The sequence below is a fragment of the Schistocerca americana genome, chromosome 4 (assembly GCF_021461395.2).
Source record: "Schistocerca americana isolate TAMUIC-IGC-003095 chromosome 4, iqSchAmer2.1, whole genome shotgun sequence".
In the NCBI taxonomy this organism is placed as follows: domain Eukaryota; kingdom Metazoa; phylum Arthropoda; class Insecta; order Orthoptera; family Acrididae; genus Schistocerca; species Schistocerca americana.
Window position 1 is genome coordinate 608,177,000 of NC_060122.1, and position 22,495 is coordinate 608,199,494.

The 22,495-nt window shown below is 44.5% G+C and overlaps 1 protein-coding gene and 1 non-coding gene across 7 annotated transcripts in view; one reads left to right on the plus strand and one right to left on the minus strand.

Moving 5' to 3' along the window:
• Positions 1-22,495, minus strand: part of LOC124613025 (FH1/FH2 domain-containing protein 3) — a 647,968-nt gene that overhangs the window by 149,594 nt on the left and 475,879 nt on the right. For all 6 annotated transcript variants that reach the window (XR_006979594.1, XM_047141585.1, XM_047141584.1 and 3 more), the window contains 3 exons: positions 19,066-19,124; positions 11,773-11,840; positions 500-605 (listed from right to left, as the gene is read on the minus strand). Coding sequence is in view for 5 of the 6 variants with exons in the window: in XM_047141585.1 (XP_046997541.1) it covers positions 500-605; positions 11,773-11,840; positions 19,066-19,124 (233 nt within the window). In the remaining variant the exon portion in view is untranslated. The remainder of the gene's footprint in view (positions 1-499; positions 606-11,772; positions 11,841-19,065; positions 19,125-22,495) is intronic.
• Positions 11,094-11,167, plus strand: Trnat-ugu. Its single transcript has one exon. It is a non-coding gene; the product is annotated as a tRNA-Thr (tRNA).

The window sequence follows — 22,495 nt, forward strand, 5'->3', positions numbered from 1 at the left end:
ATCACACACATCCATGCCCGAGGCAGGATTCGAACCTGCGACCGTAGCGGCCTCGCGGTTCCAGACTGCAGCGCCTATAACCGCGAAGAATATCCCGGGCAATTCGAGTGACTGATTTGGCCACCCAGATTGCCTAACATGAACCCCATTAAACATTTATGGAACATTTTTGAGAGGTCAGATCATGCACAAAATCCTGCACCGGGAGCATTTTCGCAGTTATGGGCAGCTACAGACGCAGCATGGCTGAATATTTCTTCAGGGGGCTTTCAATGACTTGTTGAGTTCGTGCCATGTTGAGTTGCTGCAATATTCCGGGCAAAAGGAGGTGCAGTATGTTATTAGGAGGCATCCCATGACTTTCTGTCGTCTCATTTTATTTGTTTCTGTTTTATTGGAAGTATTATGTTTTCCTTTATTGTTATTTCTCAAAATTACTGTTGATATATACAATATAACCCATAGTAATATAATGGATGCCAATATGGGATTGACTCACCTCTTAGGATGTAGTTTTGGTAATTCTGGTCTGCTTCGGAGCCAACTTTGATGAGGCATGCTAGGCCATCATTCTGAACAAATTCATGGACTAGGTCTTTGTCTTCCTAAACAAGAAATACAAAGCATTTTATTATCAGAGAAATTTACAGAAAATTTCCTGAAAAATTCTATGTACATTAAATGGTTTCTCATTCACAAAACAGACAACAATGTGACAACTTTAGATGATGTAATAATACTCAGTGATGTGTGTTATTACAAACGGTAATAATGTGTTCTTCCATCGCTTCTTGATCCAACAATTTTGGATGAGAAGCTGTTTGTATTTCATAAATGTTGACTGTGTCCTATGTTAGTAGTACTATCAGGCAACCACAAGTTTTAATCAAACATACACTTCCATGTACCTACAAAATTGTGTCAAATCCATATAGGCTACACTGCACTGTAACCTGGAAAGAGCACTCCTTAATTAGCTATAATAAAATAAGAAGTATATACAAAAAATACCAAAAGTAATTTTTTTAACCTGGTGGTACAACACAAAAACAGTCACCCACTGTATTTAGTGCTTTAATAAATATTCATCTCCTAGAACCAGTTATACGAAGCACATAACAGAATTCAACAAACTTAGCTGCTTTACAATTTGAATAACCTCCGTTCTTTTACTGGTATGAGCATTAATGAAGTAATGATCACAAACATGAGCACCTCCTGAATTTGTTATTACTGTTCTAGACGCTAACCAGCTGTTTCACATTTTGTTCTTCCAGAAGGGTTCAGGATTATCATCATTGCTCATCTCTACTTCCTTTTTTCATTGTTTGTAGCTGGTAATTTTAATAGGTCAGCTTTGCTGTAACTGCAGTGCCACAGTCATAAAGTTTGATCTCTTGTTATAGCAGTTTACCCATAGTCTTAAATTAGTCTATCATAGCTTAGATTATAACTTTACCTGTTTTATCGTATAATTCTACTCAGTGAGAGATATCCATAGATTTTGTTCATTCTATGTGAAGCAAGAAATACACAGAAAGTCCAGAAACAGATCAAGCTAAGGTGGCAAATATTGACAGGTGGCAATTGTTGACACGGGTCAATTATTGCCTTGGAATGCAAAGGTATTGGGCACCAGCCACAAAGGGCACAGTGTACTTGGGATCTACGCAGAAACCCTGCAATTGCTGCATTTCATACGCATACGACCTGGCCGGGTTGTCCCTGCATGAGGGTGAATAGCAGAGAGTGGAGGGTTTGTAAACCTCTGGGTGGAAGAAAAATGTGGGTACTACTTGCACATCATTTCTCTTACACCTCAGAAGCAAATACAAGGTGTTCCCCACTGCAGAAAGGGCATCTGAGCCAATGTAACTGTTTGTTTATCCTGTGGATGGTCTTTCTGTGAAGCCCAGAAAAACCCGCAGGTGAGCATGTCACTCATTGCCACCTCAAATGTTGGACAGGTAATGGTGATTCTTAGGAAAATAGCTGACACAATGAAAAGGAAGGCCAGTTTGCTCTCTGTATATTTTCTGAATGAAGTCTCTCTGTCAGTGTGTGTTAAATGCATCAAGCACAGCCCACTGCAGATCGTAAATAAGTTGGCACAAATTGTACCTACCACCCAGGCTTAGAAGCTGCCTTTAGATGGCCAACTGAACTGAGGAAAACTGCTCCTACATACCCCACGGAGATGACTTTCCTGCCACTCCGAGTCTCCCTGCTGGCTCTACTACTTCGTGCTCCTGCGTACACCACACACAGCGATGACTTTCCCGCCATTCCAGGTCTTTCTATTGGCCTTCGTCCTTTCGTGCTTCTGCACACATCATATCCGACGACTTCGCAGTCTGGAGAGAAAGACGTCACTGTGGCATGTGTAGGAGCACATAAGAAGGGGTTTGCTAATTACTGGGAGCTCCAATGTTAGGCGTGTTGTGATGCCGCTTAGGATGACAGCGTTCAGGGCTGGAAACAAAACCAATATGCACTTGATATGTTTGCTGGTGGGCCCCATCTGAGATGTGGCTGTTGAGCATACAGTGTGAAGCCCTCTGGTAGCTGTGCCCTAAATCGGCACCAGTGATGCCTGTCGCATGGGTTCTGAGGCCATCTTCAGTTCTTACGAGTGGCTGGTGAAGGTGGCGAAGACAGGTCGCCTAGCACACAGGGTGCAAGCGGAGCTCACAATCCACAGCATCTTTCTCAGAGTTGACTGGGGTCCTCAGGTTTGGAACCGAGTGGACGGTCTCAACCAAAGGTTTCATCGTCTCGTGGCAGTCTTGGTTGCAGATTTCTGGGCCTGCGTTATTGGGTGGGGATTTGTAGGACTACCCTTGATAGGTCGGGGGTGCGATACACAAAGGAAGCAGCTACTCCAGTAGCAGAGAGCTTGTAGAGTGCACATGGTTGTTTTTAAGGCTAGGAAATAATTTAAGGTACTCTCATCAACAGTCGCCTGTCGATACACATGTAAGTAAATCAGACCGCATCCAGAGACAGGACGGTTCACAGTAAAAATTTTATCAGTAAATCGCCAAAGTATTCGTAACAAACTTCCCGAATTTACTGCCCTCCAGGAAAGTTCTCAACCTCAAATTATTCTTAGGTCAGAGAGCTGGCTAAAACCCGAAATAAGAAGCTCTTAAATGAGATTTTCACTCTGCAGCGGAGTGTGCGCTGATGTGAAACTTCCTGGCAGATTAAAACTGTGTGCCGGACCGAGACTCGAACTCGGGACCTTTACCTTTCGGGGGCAATTACTCTACCATCTGAGCTACCCAAGCACGACTCACGACCCGTCCTCACAACTTTAATTCTGCCAGTATCTCGTCTCCTACCTTCCAAACTTTACAGAAGCTCTTCTGCGCAGAAGAAGGTAGGAGACGAGATACTGGCAGAATTGAAGTTGTGAGGACAGGTCGTGAGTCGTGCTTGGGTAGCTCAGATGGTAGAGCAATTGCCCCCGAAAGGTAAAGGTCCCGAGTTCGAGTCTCGGTTCGGCACACAGTTTAATCTGCCAGTAAGTTTCATATCAGCGCACACTCCGCTGCAGAGTGAAAAATCTCATTCTGGAAACATCCCCTAGGCTGTGGCTAAGCCATGTCTCCGGAATATCCTTTCTTCCAGGAGTGCTAGTTCTTCAAGGTTCGCGGGAGAGCTTCTGTGAAGTCTGGAAGGTAGGAGACTAGGTACTGGCAGAACTGAAGCTGTGAGGACGGGTCGTGAGTCGTGCTTGCGTAACTCAGATAGTAGAGCACTTGCCCTCTAAAGGCAAAGGTCCCGATTTCGAGTCTCGGTCCGGCACACGGTTTTAATCCGTCAGTAAGTTTCATATCAGCGCACATTCCGTTGCAGAATGAAAATCTCATTCTCAAGACTGTCCTTGTTTTGTATATTCATAAATGATCTGGCAGATATGGAGAGCAGCAATCTTTGGATTTTCAGTGATGATGCTGTGGTGTACAGGAAGGTATCCAAGATAAATTACTGTACGTTGATTCAATATGACCTAGACAAAATTTGTAGTTGGTTCTTAATGTAGAAAAATGTTAGTTAATGAGGATGAGTAGGAAAAACGAACCTTAATTTTCGGATACGTCATTAGTAGTGTCTTTCTTGTCACAGTCACGTCGTTTAAATATCTAGCTGTAGCATTGCAAAGTGGTATAAAATGAGGATTGCGTTAGGGAAGGCGAATGTTCGACTTTGGTTTAGTGGGAGAATTTTAGGAATGTGTGGTTCATCTGTAAAGGAGACCGCATATAGGACGCTAGTGAGGCCTGTTCTTGAGTACTGCTCGAGTGTTTGGGATCCGCACCAGATCAGATTGAAAGAATTGATTGAAGAAACTCAGAGGCGAGCTGCTAGACTTGTTATCGGTAGGTCGATCAACATGCAGTTGTTACAGATATGCCTCTTGGATCCCAAGTAGGAATCCTTGGAGTGAAGAAGACATTCATTTCAAAGAACACTACTGAGAAAGTTTAGAGAACCAGCATTTGAAGCCGACTGTAGAATGATCCTACTGCTCCTAACATACATTTCGCACAGGGACCATGAAGATAAAGAAAGAGAAATTGGGGCTCAAACGGAGGCATGCAGATACTCTTTTTTCCCTCGCTCTATCTGCGAGTGGAACTGGAAAGGAAACAACTAGTCGTGGTACAGGGTAACCTCCGCCACGCCCCGTACGGTGGCTTTTAGAGTGTACATGTATATGTAGGTGTAGATGAGAGTGTGGAGTACTCAAAGAAGCGAAGAAATCAGCATGTAGCTACAAGTACCCAGAAGAAAGCAGGAACGATGTGTTATGCCATACTCGTGAGGAAGGTCAGTCACGGCCGCATCTTCTTGGCAAAAGCAGCGGCAACAGCCTCGGGTGCGGCCAGGGAGAAGACAGTGGCTGGATAACAGATGAGTCCTGGCACTGTGTGAATAAAGCCAACCATGGCTGCGGTTTCGCAGCAAAGGTGCAGAGCATGGAGACAATGTTGGGTGTGTCTAGAGGGAACACAGACAGGAATCTCGGTGCCAAATAGTATGATGTGCCACCATCGTGAGGAAGGTCGGCTATGGCCGCACCTTCTTGGTGAAGGTACAGGGCAGTGGAAGCAGTGTCAGGCTCGTGGCCAGAGGAGGAGGCAACTGGGTGCTAGACGAGGTCTGGTGCAGTGGGAACAAAGGCATGCCCTTGACGCCAAATGATTTGTCCTGCGCTGTGTCACCCTTGTGTGGAAGGCCGGCCATGGACGCATCTTCATGGTGAAGGTGCAAAGCTGCAGGCCAATATTAGGCACAACTGAGAGAACGGCAGCAGTTGGGAGGATAGCTGTGTGAGATGACACCTATTGTTGCAGCTTGTAGACTTCATCCTTATCACCAACTTAAGACTAGTGCCACTCCTGAGTAGAGTCCCATGTCAGCAACGCGCAGAGTAGTGGAATCATCATCAACAGGTACGGGTAGAAGAGGGTGATGGCCACGTGGTCGACGAGACTAGATAGTATCCCGAGCGGGAAGCTCATTGCAACAACTGATGAATTCCCAAGCACCATGAAAGTGACACTTTATTAACACGGCACAGGTAGAAAAAAAGTTCCCTATAAAGTAGCTTCTGAATGTTGCAACTGAACGGGATCCTTCTGACATGGTAATGTGACGTAGCCAAGAGTCTGCAGTGATGTGGGTGGCTCGTGACGCTAGTCCGCCGTGAAGTGTGTCGTGATGGTTAACTGCAACGGCCACTGAGGCACCGAGTTCGGGATATTCCAGCGTTGGACGGGCAAAGCCTCCAAAAGCGATGACTAGGCATAGGCGTGGCTCGCCGAGCACATGACACCAGGTGCAATGTAGACCTTGCGATGGGAACGCCGCTCTCGGCGCTGCGAGTGCTGTTGAACTACGAGGCTGGCGCCTGCTAGAGGTCGGCATGTCAACTGGTGTGTTAGGATTTGTATGCAGCAAAGTTTCCGTAACACGCGGTGTATTAGCGGCGCTCGGCTCTCGACTGAAGGAGCGCCTGCGGCACGAGAGCAGGCTACCCGCTGGTTGCGAGCGTTGTGCCGGAAACAGAAAAGACAGGCATACGTCCAGATATACACTCCTGGAAATGGAAAAAAGAACACATTGACACCGGTGTGTCAGACCCACCATACTTGCTCCGGACACTGCGAGAGGGCTGTACAAGCAATGATCACACGCACGGCACAGCGGACACACCAGGAACCGCGGTGTTGGCCGTCGAATGGCGCTAGCTGCGCAGCATTTGTGCACCGCCGCCGTCAGTGTCAGCCAGTTTGCCGTGGCATACGGAGCTCCATCGCAGTCTTTAACACTGGTAGCATGCCGCGACAGCGTGGACGTGAACCGTATGTGCAGTTGACGGACTTTGAGCGAGGGCGTATAGTGGGCATGCGGGAGGCCGGGTGGACGTACCGCCGAATTGCTCAACACGTGGGGCGTGAGGTCTCCACAGTACATCGATGTTGTCGCCAGTGGTCGGCGGAAGGTGCACGTGCCCGTCGACCTGGGACCGGACCGCAGCGACGCACGGATGCACGCCAAGACCGTAGGATCCTACGCAGTGCCGTAGGGGACCGCACCGCCACTTCCAAGCAAATTAGGGACACTGTTGCTCCTGGGGTATCGGCGAGGACCATTCGCAACCGTCTCCATGAAGCTGGGCTACGGTCCCGCACACCGTTAGGCCGTCTTCCGCTCACGCCCCAACATCGTGCAGCCCGCCTCCAGTGGTGTCGCGACAGGCGTGAATGGAGGGACGAATGGAGACGTGTCGTCTTCAGCGATGAGAGTCGCTTCTGCCTTGGTGCCAATGATGGTCGTATGCATGTTTGGCGCCGTGCAGGTGAGCGCCACGATCAGGACTGCATACGACCGAGGCACACAGGGCCAACACCCGGCATCATGGTGTGGGGAGCGATCTCCTACACTGGCCGTACACCACTGGTGATCGTCGAGGGGACACTGAATAGTGCACGGTACATCCAAACCGCCATCGAACCCATCGTTCTAGCATTCCTAGACCGGCAAGGGAACTTGCTGTTCCAACAGGACAATGCACGTCCGCATGTATCCCGTGCCACCCAACGTGCTCTAGAAGGTGTAAGTCAACTAGCCTGGCCAGCAAGATCTCCGGATCTGTCCCCCATTGAGCATGTTTGGGACTGGATGAAGCGTCGTCTCACGCGGTCTGCACGTCCAGCACGAACGCTGGTCCAACTGAGGCGCCAGGTGGAAATGGCATGGCAAGCCGTTCCACAGGACTACATCCAACATCTCTACGATCGTCTCCATGGGAGAATAGCAGCCTGCGAAAGGTGGATATACACTGTACTAGTGCCGACATAGTGCATGCTCTGTTGCCTGTGTCTATGTGCCTGTGGTTCTGTCAGTGTGATCATGTGATGTATCTGACCCCAGGAATGTGTCAATAAAGTTTCCCCTTCCTGGGACAATGAATTCACGGTGTCCTTATTTCAATTTCCAGGAGTGTATGACGAAGTAGCTAAAAAGGTTCCGAAAATCAGTTTTCGTGTTCCTGAGTTGTGTCTTGTGTAAATGCAGCAACAGAGGATCGACGTTTGTTGCAGGGGCTGGCAGTTAACCATCAACGTAGGTGTTCGATGAAAAGATTGACGATAAAGTACTGGGAACAGTAATTACCGTAAATGCACTCCAAGGAAAAAAAAAGAGTTACCACGAAGGAATTACTCGAATGGGATGGAAATCGGTAGATGTGATGTACATGTACAGAAAAAACAAATGATTACAGTTTCAGATAAAGTGGATGATTTGTTCAAGAGAAAGAGCTTCATAAATTGAACAGATCAGTAAAGCGATGGTCCACCTCTGGCCCTTATGCAAGCATTTATTCGACTCAGCATTGATTGATATAGCTGATGGATGTTCTCCTGAGGGATATCGTGACAAATTCTGTCTAACTGGCTCGATATATCATCAAAATCCCGAGATTGTTGGAGCACCCTGCCGATAATACCCCAAATGTTCCCGTTTGAGGAGAGATCTGGCGAACTAGCTGGCCAGGTGGGGTTTGGAAAGCATGAAAACAAGGAGTAGAAACTCTCACCGTTTGCGGGTGGGCATTATTTTGTTCAAATTTAAGCCGAGAATGGCTTGCCATTAAGGGCAACAAAATGGGGCTTAGAAAATCGTCGACATACCGCTGTACTGTAAGTGTGACGCGAATGACAACCAAAAGGGTCCTGCTCTGAAAAGAAATGGCAGCGCAGACCATTATTCCTCGTTCTCGGGCCGTATGGCAGGCGACAATCATGTTGGTATCCCGCCACTGTCCGCGATGTCTCTAGATACGTCTTCGGTCTGGAATCTCAATAACTGGAGTGGAATTGTCTTCAGTGATCATTCACGCTTTGAAATGAGCCCAAATGACCAGTGAAGATGTGTCTGGAGACGCTCTAAGGTACCATTTCTTTTCGTAGTAACATCCCTTTGGTGCTTCGGGTATGGATGTGTATGATGTCCTTACCTTAGTTGGGTTTAAGTAGTTCTAAGTCTAGGGGACTGATGACCTCCGATGTTAAGTCCCATAGTGCTTACAGCCATCTCAACCATTTTTTCTAGTGTTTGTCCTTGCCAAATCCTACCTTGGCCAGCAAGTTCGTCGGATCTCTCCCCAGTTGAGAATGTTTGGATTATTATGGGCAGGACCCTCCAACCAGCTCGGGATTTGGACGATCTAACGTGCCAATAACACAGAATTTGGCACATCCATCAACCCTATCAATAAATGGGAAGCCGAATAACTGCTTGCACAAGATCCAGAGGAGGACCAATGCGTTACTGACTTGCTCAATTTGTGAAGCTCGTCCCCTTGAATAAATAATCCATTTCTTTTTAAATTTTAATAATTAGTTTGTCTGTAAGTGTACATTACATCTACCGATTTCCGTCCCATTCGGATAATCCCTTCGTGGTGCTTTTTTCCTTACAGTTTACGTAGCAATGTGTGTCCGGAGCGCTCTAGAGGGGAACTGAGACATAAAACTAATTGTGGAAAAAGCAGATGCACAGTTGAGATTTACGGGAAATATCCAAAGAAAATTACATTCGTCCGCAAAAGAGATAGCTTGAATACTGCTCATCAGTCAGGTAGGATTGTTGTTGTTGTGGTCTTCAGTCCAGAGACCGGTTTGATGCAGCTCTCCATGCTACTCTATCCTGTGCAAGCTCCATCTCCCAGTACCTACTGCAACCTACATCCTTCTGAATCTGTTTAGTGTATTCATCTCTTGGTCTCCCTCTACGATTTTTACCCTCCACGCTGCCCTCCAATACTAAATTGGTCATCCCTTGGTGCCTCAGAATATGTCCTATCAACCGGTCCCTTCTTCTAGTCACGTTGTGCCACAAATTTCTCTTCTACCCAATTCTATTCAATACCTCTTCATTAGTTATGTGATCTACCCACCTAGTCTTCAGCATTCTTCTGTAGCACCACATTTCGAAAGCTTCTATTCTCTTACTGTCTAAACTATTTATCGTCCACGTTTCACTTCCATACACGGCTACACTCCATACAAATACTTTCAAAAACGACTTCCTGACGCTTAAATCTAAACTCGGTGTTAACAAATTTCTCTTCCTCAGAAACGCTTTCCTTGCCATTGCCAGTCTACATTTTATATCCTCTCTACTTCGACCATCATCAGTTATTTTGCTCCCCAAATAGCAAAACTCCTTTACTACTTTCAGTGTCTCATTTCCTAATCTAATTCCCTCAGCATCATCCGACTTAATTCGACTACATTCCATTATCCTCGTTTTGCTGTTGTTGATGTTCATCTTAAACCCTCCTTTCAAGACACTGTCCATTCCGTTCAGCTGCTCTTCCAGGTCCTTTGCTGTCTCTGACAGAATTACAGTGTCATCGGCGAGCCTCAAAGTTTTTCTTTCTTCTCCATGGATTTTAATTCCTACTCCGAATTTTTCTTTTGTTTCCTTTACTGCTTCCTCAATACACAGATTGAATAACATCGGGGATAGGCTGTAACCCTGTCTCACTCCCTTCCCAACCACTGGTCCAAAAGGTAAGATTAAGAAGAAGAAATAGATAAGATCCAACAAAGAACGGCGCATTTCCTTATGCTATTGTTTGTCGGTGACAGTTCGTTACGGAGACACTCAACGACTTGAAAACCAGAGCTCATATTGATATTTACCGGCAGTCGTTCTTCCAATGCACCAGCAGCAAAGGAAAGGAAGGGCAATGATGATGAAACCCCTGCACATCGAGAGTTATGATGTGGAATGCAGACGTGGATGCAGATGAAAATAATTCTCACATACTGTGCGGTGGACATGAAAGGAAGAAAGCAAGATTAGGGTTCAACAGCCCGTGACGACGAGGTCATTAGTGGCAGAACACATGCTCGAAATGGGGATGGAAATCGGATACCACATTTCACAGGAATCATCCTGCAATTTCCTTGAGCGGTTTAGAGAAATGTCAAACAACCTAAACCTGGATGATCTAGTGGACGTCTGAACCGCCGTCCTCCTGAATAAGAGTCCAACGTTTGTCTAATTTCTGCCTTAGCCGCCTCCCTCGATTGTGCGGTCCGCGGCTTTGCTTGCCCCGGCAGTACTCGGTACATCTTGACTTTTGCTTCTCGGCAAAGCTCGTCATTTCATTTAGCACTGGAGGCGACATTTTCTTACAGCATTCTGTGCGGCTTATTGTGACCGACATGACAATTTTCTGTTTATCTTTTGCTATTTGTTCGTGGTGTAAATCATTTATTCCAGGGAAAAGCTGCACGGTCATCAACAGTAACTGTTCTTTCGAGAATAAGTTACTGTCTTCGTATATATAGTTAAAGGCTACCCAGCCATTGACCTTCATCTGTGCGAATGCGCACAGGTTGCCCAAACTCTCACGGGAATCGCCAAAGCGTGCGCGAGTAATGAGTGGGTGGGCAAATGTCTATAAGGTACAATACATATGTAGAATTGTGGACAGTTGGGAATGTGAGTCTCACGGGAAGCGTGCAAGGGATACGTCCCTGCAGTCGCGCGATTTATCTGTGTCCTCGGTGGCTCAGATGGATAGAGCGCCTGCTATGTAAGTAGGAGATCCCGGGTTCGAGTCCCGGTCGGGGCACACATTTTCAGCTGTCCACATCGAGGTATATCAACAACACCTGTCGGCAGCTGAGGTTGTCAGTTAGTCATCATTTATTCCAAAGAATTTAAAGATTTAGCTGACGATGAAAGATAAGATGGACATACGGTGTATATGGGATTCATTGTTCTGTACGATAAGAAGCACTTTTGTGTTAAATATGCAGGCATAGAATACGCGATAGAATTGGTGGTGTGAATAGCAAAATTTTCGAATCGCTCCCATTATTAGATTGTCAGTTTCAATATATTTTCATGGAAATGAACGAAGATTGTGGAGATATCAGATATTACTGCAATGTACGAGGGCTACACAGAAAGTAAGGTCCGATCGGTCGCGAAATGGAAACCTCTGTGAAAATCAAAATTTTTTATTTGCAACAGTTAGCTATACCTTCCAGCTACTTCTCTAGTAGTCGCCGTTCCGAATTCAACATCTGTCGTAGCACTTATTAACTTTCCAGTATCCTCATCAGCCACTTGTGCTTTCCGCCAGTTCTCGGCACTGGTTGTGCCAAAATGTTTCTGATGATAGCAGGCAAGAAAAGTTTTTCCCACACACTGTGCACAGATTACGTGACTCACCTGGAAGATCTGCTTCAGTGAGAAAAGGGCGCGCCGCAGTTCACGTCCCTCCGAGTTGAGCAGTTTTTCTGAAATGAAGGCGAAACAGAAAGTAATAATTCGACACTTTAATTTTTCACTAGCACTACTGGAATGAAACATTGTTGTATACTGTGTTTCTGTATTCTCAAGGCGGGCCAATAGAAAATAATAGCAACATTAACATTTATTCTCCTGTTTCACTGTATGGAATAAGTACGGTAGACATCAGTTCAATCCGTGTTGCAGCCTGTAAACAGACAGCTGGCTCCATGGTTTATGGAGTCACTCATTAAATGCAACGGTGGCGAGCAAAGTCACATTAGTTTAAGAACGGTATCTGGCTTATATTATTTAATCTTTTGGTCCATATGTATTTCACTTATGACACAAAAGTAGCTGATGGAACTGTTGTGAACGAGTGATAAATAAAACCCTTCCAGAACTCTAAAGTTGCGACAAATGAAATTCTTCCAGAGCTCGAAAGTTGCGTTAAACAATTTACCACAAAACTCCGCAAAGTATTATACCTATTTCAAAGCAAACAAAAATTTATTTTACAGAACGAAATGGACCCACGCTAAATGTACAATAGGGGCTGCCTCTGTAGTTATCATAAATTTCGCACGGCTGAAGTACATCCAGAATTTTCTCAATTGTCTTTTCCGAAGTCTCTGCTAAACAATTCAGCAGGAATAGAACAATATATTTTCCTTCCTGCGTCCATCATAGGCAGGTTGAGAAATCCATAAACATGTGAATTCATCGTATACAACATTCGTCCAGCAGCTGTCAAATATTGTATTTATTTATTTAGAATCTTGTGTATTCAATTAGCGAGAAATTTGCTTGGATGTAGGGCAAGTAAAAAAAAATTACAAACATTGTTACATAGACTGCTACAGCGCAAAGTGAAATATAATGAAGTGAATATATCAGACTCAAATTACGATATGAGATACAATATACTAAACTGTTAAATCGTAACAATATAGTAAAATATTTTTGCGCACATTATAATCATAATATTACTAAAAATGAATATAACATGAGCAAATAAAACAGATTAACATACAATTAAAAGGAAGTGTAAGAGTTGTAAAATAAAGTATATTCGGAATATTTACTGACAGTTAAGAGATTCTTAATAATTACCACTACATTACGTCCATACTAAAAGTCAGTGAGACACAATTAAAAAATATAATCGCATCGAACTGTTCATGGTTAACACACCCATACCAGAAAACAAATTTCCTGAGTACTAGGTTATTGCAGATAGAAAATAATTGCAGATTTATCAACAATTTAGAAAAATTATTGTTGTGAGTTACTTATACTTCCGAAATATAGACAGAGTTTGTTGCTAGAACTGTTTGAATTCTTAAGATTCACTGCCAGTATGTTTAATTTAAGGAGGGAGAGAATCGAACACTTTTGTCTGGTTTATAGCACCATGCTAAGTTTTTTAGTTTATAACGCAGGCCAAGCATTCTTCTTGCTTTATGATTGCGATATAATTTGTTTTATTTGTACAGGAAGAGATTCTTGCAGTTCCACGCAAATAAACTGTAATAAGATGTAAGTCTGCATGTGTATGCGTGAACTTGAAGGGCTGCTGGTTGCCGCGAAAAATGAGATGGAACTACTGAAACTGCAACCACGTGAGCAGTTGCACCACCTGGCAAAAAGTTTTAACATTCTTTCAGTTTAGGTAAATGGAATACAGCAGATGACATGTATTTGGTGAGCTCTCAGTCGGTCGCGTTCGTATCGAAACTTTCAAAATATTTGCTGAACATTTCAGCAAACGCTGAAACTGCTACTTTCGCCCCTGCAGCGTTGGCTGGACCCGCCCAGCCGAGGTGTGTTGCGTGTTGCGTGGGTGTGGGGGGTCGTGAAAGCGTCCAACGGCGCATCGCGCACACTGGTCGCCAATTCAGGAATTTAGGTCGACAAAGCAACTTCAGCACAAAATGTTAGTTTCTCTTCGGTCCATATGGAGATTCAGCAGTTAAGTATGATATGTTTATAGTTCCAAGGCGAAGAAATGTTCTTCAATCCTGTAACAATTTTCTGTAACTTCAAAACCGATAACGAAAAGGATATCTGATTTTGTAAGTTGGTTTCCCACTTATGCTAGACCCAGTTTTGTATTAACTCCACCCACTGGCTGTGTCATGGATCAGATTTTTTTCCTTCACAGTTTATTCTAGGGTGCCTTATTACATTGTGATGGGCACGGTACAGCACAGTTTATAGTCTGCTGTATGCTATAGTTACTTTTCTTTAAAACATTAATGTACACGTTGTACAACAGTAAGGCTTCGCCGCCTCTCCCTAACTGTTGTCCGACAGCAACAACTAACACACAATGCACAGAAAGCAGCATGGTACGACTCAGTCAGGCACACGCAGCTCTGTAACATGCTCGTCACAAAGGTGGAGCGGCAATCGAGGCACTGGACAACCATGGCCACGAGGGCGATTTAGAGCCTTAAAAGCACGGCGGGCTCCACCGTTGCGACAGAATGCCTTGCTTTACGGAGTAGAAAATTGTTTGCGTCAAGATAAGTGTTTTTTTGCCAAATGTTTGAACGCCAAAAGAAACAAGATTCCCAAGAAATTAAACAATAAATTTTGGTCCCAATTTTTATACTCAAATGAAGGGTGGGAAATGGACATATGGGATATCAAATTAACCAGTATGAAGTCTAGTTTTGCAAAAAATGGTTTAACTGATTGTAAGTAATCAGCATAATTAAGAAACCCTTAATTCACTAGGAACTGAAGGAAATTTTTGTACCAATTTTCATAGACAGAGGAAGAATGGGAAACGGGGTATCAAAGTAACCAACGTAATGTCTAGCTTCGGGAAAAAAATTAATCCGAGCAATTCAGAAAAACTTACTAGTGGTTTGAGGGAAAATTACATTATGGGGTTTTATGTGAATTTTCAAAGCCAAACGAAGAGTAGTAAAACGACAAAATGGGGTGTCAAGTTAGCCTGCCTGAGGCAGCACTCAGTCGGAAGTTAGATGGCTTGAGCGTAAGCAGAATCGGCAGAGCAATCAGAAGCAGATGGCTGGTTCAAATGGCTCTGAGCACTATGGGACTTAACTTCTGAGGTCATGAATCCCCTAGAACTGAGAACTACTTAAACCTAACTAACCTAAGGACATCACACACATCCATGCCCGAGGCAGGATTCGAACCTGCGACCGTAGCGGTCGTGCGGTTCCAAACTGTAGCGCCTAGAACCGCTCGGCCACATCGGCCGGCTCAGGGGCAGAGTCCCGATCACTCGTTAGAGTGAAGATTAAACGGTAAGCAAAGGCCAGGTCACAGGGATGACAATCAATATATACGATACTCGAGACGCTGCGAGAATCAAACACCAAATGCCTGTAACTTTTTTATCTCATTTCCCCAATTTCGATTTGTCAGGTGGGTTGTGATGTCTCTCTGTAAATGTCCATGATCATCCAATCTCGTTAAAGTATCTCGATACGGAATTTATGCCACTGCTGATGCTGCACTGCCTAAGTCATTAAATTGTTTTATCGCCCATCGAAGATCGCCAATGTTGCGTAACTTCGTATCTCAATGTCGATGGCGGCCGGTGTTGTACACCATCCGCATTCAGAAGTACTGATTATGTCTTTTTGTATGGTTAGCGATCTTAACAATCTAAATCTCTAAGATCACTAATGCCTCAACCAGCATGATTATTTTTGTCAATTTGTTCTTAGCTGTGCGCACCTTCTTCCTGATGTCGACCATTTTATTCAGTACGTTCCGTCTGCTCAGGTACGTCAGACCTGCTATGAATTCTGTCATAGCTTTTTCTGATTTCTGTCCGTGGCTGTACGTCGCACTTTTTCTGTGAACTGCTCTGTCATTCGATAGGACCGAGACGTAATACGTCTTCCGCTCTGTTGTCATTCGTCCTTATTGATCGTCGCTCATCGGTTAAGGGTTTGATTTTTCCCGTCGGGAGTCTCGAGTTGCACAAGTCGGCTCAAGCTGTTCAGTCGTGCCTTCCTCTGCAGTTATTTTCCCCTTCTGGTTACTATTTGTAGGTGATCCAGCGGGTTAAATTCTTTTTGGAACTCACTATAGCCCTTTAAGATGCTGGATGACATTTGACACCTGTGCATTTTGCCAGAGCATCCCCTGAGTTCAGTGCATGTTGCCACATTTCACACAACGTGCTGGAAACCAGCAATAGTTTGTTATCTGAGTCCAAAGCTGGCGACATTAGCAATGTGCGGGTTCATTGCGACAAACATAGTGCTCCACTCGTATCTTCGTGCGTAGTGTATATCTAACGTCGTATATGGTATCGAATTTTGTGTCTTTGGCACTACACCATTTTCCTTCCTGCTCTTCAGCTCCTTGCACAGCTTGACACTGTTGGAGCAGTGATAAATCACTATGGGTGGGTTTTTAGTTTCAGTTGGTTTAAGTGATTCTTGATTGCCAGCTGTCTGCACCGGTTTCTCGCCTCTAGCTGCTCGTATCTGTTGCTGGTTTCAGTTTTTGTCTTCTTCCACTACTCTCATTGTTCGTATGTTGATGGTATTCGTCTTTGTGTCTCCTCGTTGTCATTTGCCCTGTATTTTCACTGCCTCTTCTGTTGAGCTGTTTGCAGTGTCGTGATTTTCAGTGGCTGATGGTTGTCCCTCATCCTCTTCTTCTGAAGACGAAGTTGTATTGTCCTCCAGTAAACTCTGACGTATTATTGTGTAGCTCCCCTCCCCATGTTGTTATCGTATCCGATGCCTCACCATACGAGCTCCTTTGCCGTCCGTGAACTACCAAAGGAATGTTTCGATGTCTCCAGCAGCTACGTGAACTGTGAACGCAGCCAGTGCTCCAGCCTGACTGAGGATCGCATACTTTTCTTTATGGAGGAATGTGGGTTGTTCGAGAGTGTGACTCTTTGCAGCCATATGTAGATCTGCTTCAATTATTGCATGGGTACGGGAGAAGGGGGATAATGTACATCTCCTCAACTGGGAAGGTATTTGGAGGGGATTGTTAGGGACATTTCCGGTATTCACGATATAGCCACTGGAAATCTCCGAAAATACTTGCCAGAACAGCTGGTACTACCGACTTGATATACTAGCCTTCCCGCTCGTTCATCAGCTTTCATTTTTTCCTCTCGTCGACTGTCATCAGAGTTCTTTCTTCTCTGACGACCTCTACTGTCTGCTCTCTACTACGGTTGACGATCTTTGGACTTTCCTCGCTCCAGGTGTCGTGGGCGGCCTTGTTTGGGAGGATGCCGACGTCACACTGACGTGCGCTTTGGTTTGCATCGCGCATGACTCGATCTGTTACCGCTGGTGCGCTTCCCGCAATAGACGGCAGGCAGCTTCCATTTCGGCTGGAGGTCATGGCCGGCCTTGTACACAGCTCTGGGCGGGAGATTTGCCCAGGTCACGTGGTGCCGACGGCGTGGCTTGGAGTTCACGTAAAGATCGATGGCGCCCTGTCCCCGCAACTACAAGAGTAACAACTGTTAAGCTGGGATCTTCAGATGTTATAAAAAAAATGGAAATACCAATGTGAATGTCTTTAAGGCGGTGCTGTGCCACCTTTAGCGTGTCAAGGAGGTGCCATTCGTGGGAGGGGCTGCTTACAGAATGATTACAAATTAATGAACGCTTTCACTGGACTATTCTTTAAACTGAAGATAAAAAACTTGATATGTTTGTCTGGATGGCCGTATGACTAATACGTTATTCTCTCTTAAGCTTACTGCAAAGTACGGAAGCTTTTCACCAGGCACGTTTCGCTTTATCCATAAAGCACTGTCGGTGATGGTTCTATAGGCATTTTGCATGCACTGTACCCTTCATTTCTCAGCATAGAGAGAGTTCCGCTCCGATCCGGCAGGTGGCGCCAAGGATACAGTAGTTTTCTTGCCTTGCTTGGACGGTGGTATCATAAGCGGAGCCTCGCCAGCGCCACCCGAAATCAACAAGCTAGCAGCCGTGGTGACGGAAAGGAGACTGATGGAGAGGACCGTATAGCTAGACTGGAAACATGCGCCTGCGGTGCTGAGTGGAAGTTGGCAGCTGTCGATACTGAGAGAGCGAAGCGAAACACATGAAGACTAATCCAAACGATGTTTTTCTGGTTCCCGTGAAAACTGCGCCTGCAGTGCACGAGGGTGCTGTGTGTCGTCTACACAGGATTGCTCATGGAAGCTTTCAGGCATGGGAGTGTTCAGTTAATAATCTTTGATATTTGTTATGGATTCCCTGGCGTGCCACAGTGGCTTTGTGTAGTTGTGTGGTAGTTTTGAAACGGTGCGCCTTTTTTTTATTATTTACTAAAAGGCGAGAACAGACACACTATCATTAGCACACAATGACCTTGCCTACCTCGTTCTGCCTCATCGTAATTTGTATATGGGGAGGTCTTGGGGTATATTCGTGTAGATACTGTTAAAACATTGTTTCCAAAATTACCAAGTTTTGATATTTGTATTACGTTATCTTTCCGGGCTGATGTTTAACGGTACTAAACGCTTCTTATAAGCTTACTGTCTGATGCTATTCATAACGTTGGATGAAGAATGTGCGAGAGACGAAGCAGGCCGTCAATTAGTGAAATAAATCCGCTCACACCAACGTTATGGTGAGCTTGTTGCAAGTTCTATGTTATCTAAATTTTAAGTGTGATATTATTTTATGCATGTTAGATTACGGTTTTGGTTTTAACTTTTTAAGGTATTCTCTGATTGAGGGTTTCTACTTTGGCTGAACCAAAACTCAATTATGAATTGTCAGAATTTGTAGGTATGCTGAGAACTGATGTAGTTCCACACCTAGCGAACTGCTGGTAATGCTGTTTCTCTCAGCGAACATTTTTGCGTATTATTGTTTTCCATATTATCATTAGTGAAGGCGGACTAGTGAGGTTTTCCTTAAAACATTTTAGTAAATGTGTCGATAGTAGTGCTATAAACAAACGATATCACTGTTTTCTTATAACTACACCTTCACAAACCCCCGTCCCCCGCCGCCACTTCCACGCCACAGCCTATGCTGCTGCTAAATATCTTCGTGTTTTGATCCCTGCAGTGTTAAAAAGAGTTTTCCTTAAGAATGTGTACACAAGTAATAAGCCAGGAAGAAGTTACACGAATATGAGGAGCAAAAACACACTTTTTAACCAATATCATTCAAGAAGTAAAAAGAAATATGATGCACACATGTGCGTCAAGACCGAAACCCACGTATGTGTGGAGGTACTCACCGATTATGGTGTGCACGCGAACCGACAGCTGAGTCCGAAGGACGATGGAATTCTTGTGGCTGTAACAGAGAGAGAAACAGTTCATTAGACAGGCGGTGTACATATAGTCAAGTGTACTGTGTGTGTGTGTGGAGGGGGGGGGGCTGTTTTCCTCCACGTCGCTGACACTTCTACTCGACACATCAGCGTTGAGCAACTCTAGCTTCATAATTCTGGAATGATTAAAAGATTGGGCGTAACGTTTTGTTTAAGGAACTATGGTCACGTAGACTGTTCATAGAGGTTACCGCCATCACTGTGCGGATCATGCAGTTCCCGTGATAACTGCCGTGAATTTGGAAAGTTTAGCAGACAATTTATGCTTGACGTAGCGGCCAACTGAAGACTGTAATATAAATGTACGAATTTTAAAGTGCATAAGTAAACATACGTTTTCCAGCGGTGTATCACGTAGAGTGAGTGACATTGAAATGTACGAATTTTAAAGTGCATACGTAAACATACGTTTTCCAGCGGTGTATCACGTAGAGTGAGTGACATTGAAATTCTTTCATGCGACAGTTCGAAACTGTATACAATGAAGCGGCCACGGCATTGTTATAGTGGGAAGAACGGATACTGGTTTGCCGTTCAGTGGGGGAACTGGAGAAAATGCAGAAGTAGATTGCACAACACGTTCTGGCACTCTAGCCAAGTTGCGATGGCTGAATAAGTTGACAACGTTCACAGAAGAGCTGTGCGCTTTGTGAGATTTATTTAGTTGGCGTAGGAAGATGACAGAGGTTTATAACAGACATTGTAAATGGAGTGAACGTGGTTTCTTTGTATTACGACACGGTATTTCAGTTTGTCAATTTGAACCAAACATATTCCTTTAAGATGTATAAAAACGTAAGTGTTGAGCAGATCAAGTAAAAACAGGTTGCGGCGTAACATATAGCAAAGCGACAAAGATAAAATGTCAGTAACACCAACACCATCCTGTGTGTCAAACCGAGAAATTATCTCGTCAAGCAGTGACAATGATGTAAAAAGAGAAAATTCTGGTAATCGAGAATGTCGGCTGTTGTTCATATCGCGTGCTGTCTGCGCGGGAAGTGGAAGGGAGGGCTGCTGATGAAACCGCCGCACTAGCTGCACTTGGCTCAGTAGGGAAGAGTGTTGTACAACTTTGGCACACTTTCTACCTAGAATACAAGTTTAATGAATTTTCTTTTTCCATTTTTAAATTACGGCATTCACTTTTAATACGCTGCAGTCTTTTTCTGAAATTACAAAAATTACTCCGGAAAATTACTTGAAAAAATGTTCGAAGGTATAACATGGCCATGTATCTAGGAACAAAAAATTAGATAGAAATTAAAAAGCGTTGCAGTCGAGAAAACCTTATCAATACTGTATTTAATAATTTCTATCTCTGACATCATTACTCTGCTACACATCAATAATCAGTAAGTGAAATCAAATTAAACAGAAGCATTATCGAAAACCAGAGACGAGTTAAAAAACGTTTTGAAATATAAGTTATTGGCAATTAAGATAAATTTCCATTTTCAAGACCATCCACCATCTGGTATCTTCTGCGTCCTCCTCTTCGTCCTTCATTCACTGTTCCTTCCACAGCGACCATGAGTTAACAAACTCTTCCCATTCAATGTACAAGCCAATTGCGTTGCCTCTTTCCGATTACGTTTACAGTTTTTCTCTCTTCCCCCACTCTTCTTAACACCACCTCACTTCTCACTTTGTTTGCCCGTTTTATCCCTTCCATCCTCCCCCCCATCCACAACTCAGATGCTTCTATTCTTCTTCCTTCCTCCTTTCTCAGTGTCCGTGTCTCTGCTCTACATCTCCATCTACTTTTACAAACACACTCGGCAAGTCATCGTATGGTGTGTGGCGGAGGATACCCTGTAGCTTTATTACTCATTTCCTTTTCTGTTCCACTCGCAAACAGAGCAAGGGAAAAATGACTGTCTATATGCCTCCGTACCAATCCTAATCTATCTTATCTTATCTTCGTGGTCCGTACGCGAACTGTACGTTGGCGGCAGTAGAATCGTTCTGATGTCAGTTTTAGATGCCTTCCAGCATTTCTCATTTGAGTTCACGAAGTATCACCGTAATACTTGTATGTTATTGGAACCTACCGGTAACAAATCTAGCAGCCCGTCTCCGAACTGCTTCGATGTCTTCCTTTAATCAGACCTCGTGCAGATCCGAAACACTCGCAACAGCGTCCTATATGCCGTCTCCTTTGTAGGTGAACAAACCCAAGACGACCATTCCCTACTACAGTCCTTAAACGCTCATTCCATTTCATATCACAAATCTCACGCGTTCCATGGAGGAAGAGTTGCTCGACTAAAGTGGCCAGCATGTTCTCCAGACATGAACCCTATCGAACATGCCTGGATAGATTGAAAAGAGCTGTTTATGGACGACGTGACCCACCAACCACTCTGAGGGATCTACGCCGAATTGCAGTAGAGGAGTGGGACAATCTGGACCAACAGTGCCTTGATGAATTTGTGGATAGTATTCCACGAAGAATACAGGCATGCATCAATGCAAGAGGATTTGCTACTGGGTATTAGAGGTACCGGTGTGTACAGCAATCTGGACCACCACATCTGAAGGTGTCGTGCTATGGTGGCATAACATGCAATGTTTCTTTTTCATGAGCAGTAAAAACGGCGGATATGATGTTTATGTTGATCTCTATTCCAATTTTCTGTACAGGTTCCGAAACTCTCGGAACCGAGGTGATGCAAAACTTTTTTTGACGTGTGTATTATTCTGAAGATACTGAGTTGCACCTACCAAATCACAAGAACTTTATTTAGAGCTATCTTAAACATTACGTAAAGATGATTAATTTTCTGTTTATTACTTTTTTGGGCCAACACTCCCGCACAGTGGCGACTGTTGTGAAAGAGCACAAGAGCTCTTTGCGGTTTTTTGGATATTTTTCTTTGAATGCTATTAAACGAAAAGTTAATCTAAAATACATGGTACTAAATCTACCATGTTATGCTACATTGTTACTCTTCTAGGCTCCGTGCAGCTTGGCATCAGGATAGCGAGCACAACTGCAATTGCGCACGTTTTAAGGAGCTTTTTCGCATGTGCAACTGGCGTGACGTAATTGCCTTATGGGCCAAATACATATGGATTTGATAAACAACGTGCACGATTCACTGCGTGCACAGCTAGCCTTTACCAATCAACTACAATTTTACGTCAGTGCCACCAGGTGGTAGCACACTTCAGCAAGTTTTTTCCCCATTCGCTTTGAGTAAATACCGCTAGAAGGCAGCACACTCCTCAGATACGCCAATTTACTCATTATATAGTAAAGCCGCACGGGGTAGCCGCGCGGTCTAAGGGCGCCTTGCCACGGTTCGCGCGGCTCCCCCCGTCGGATGTT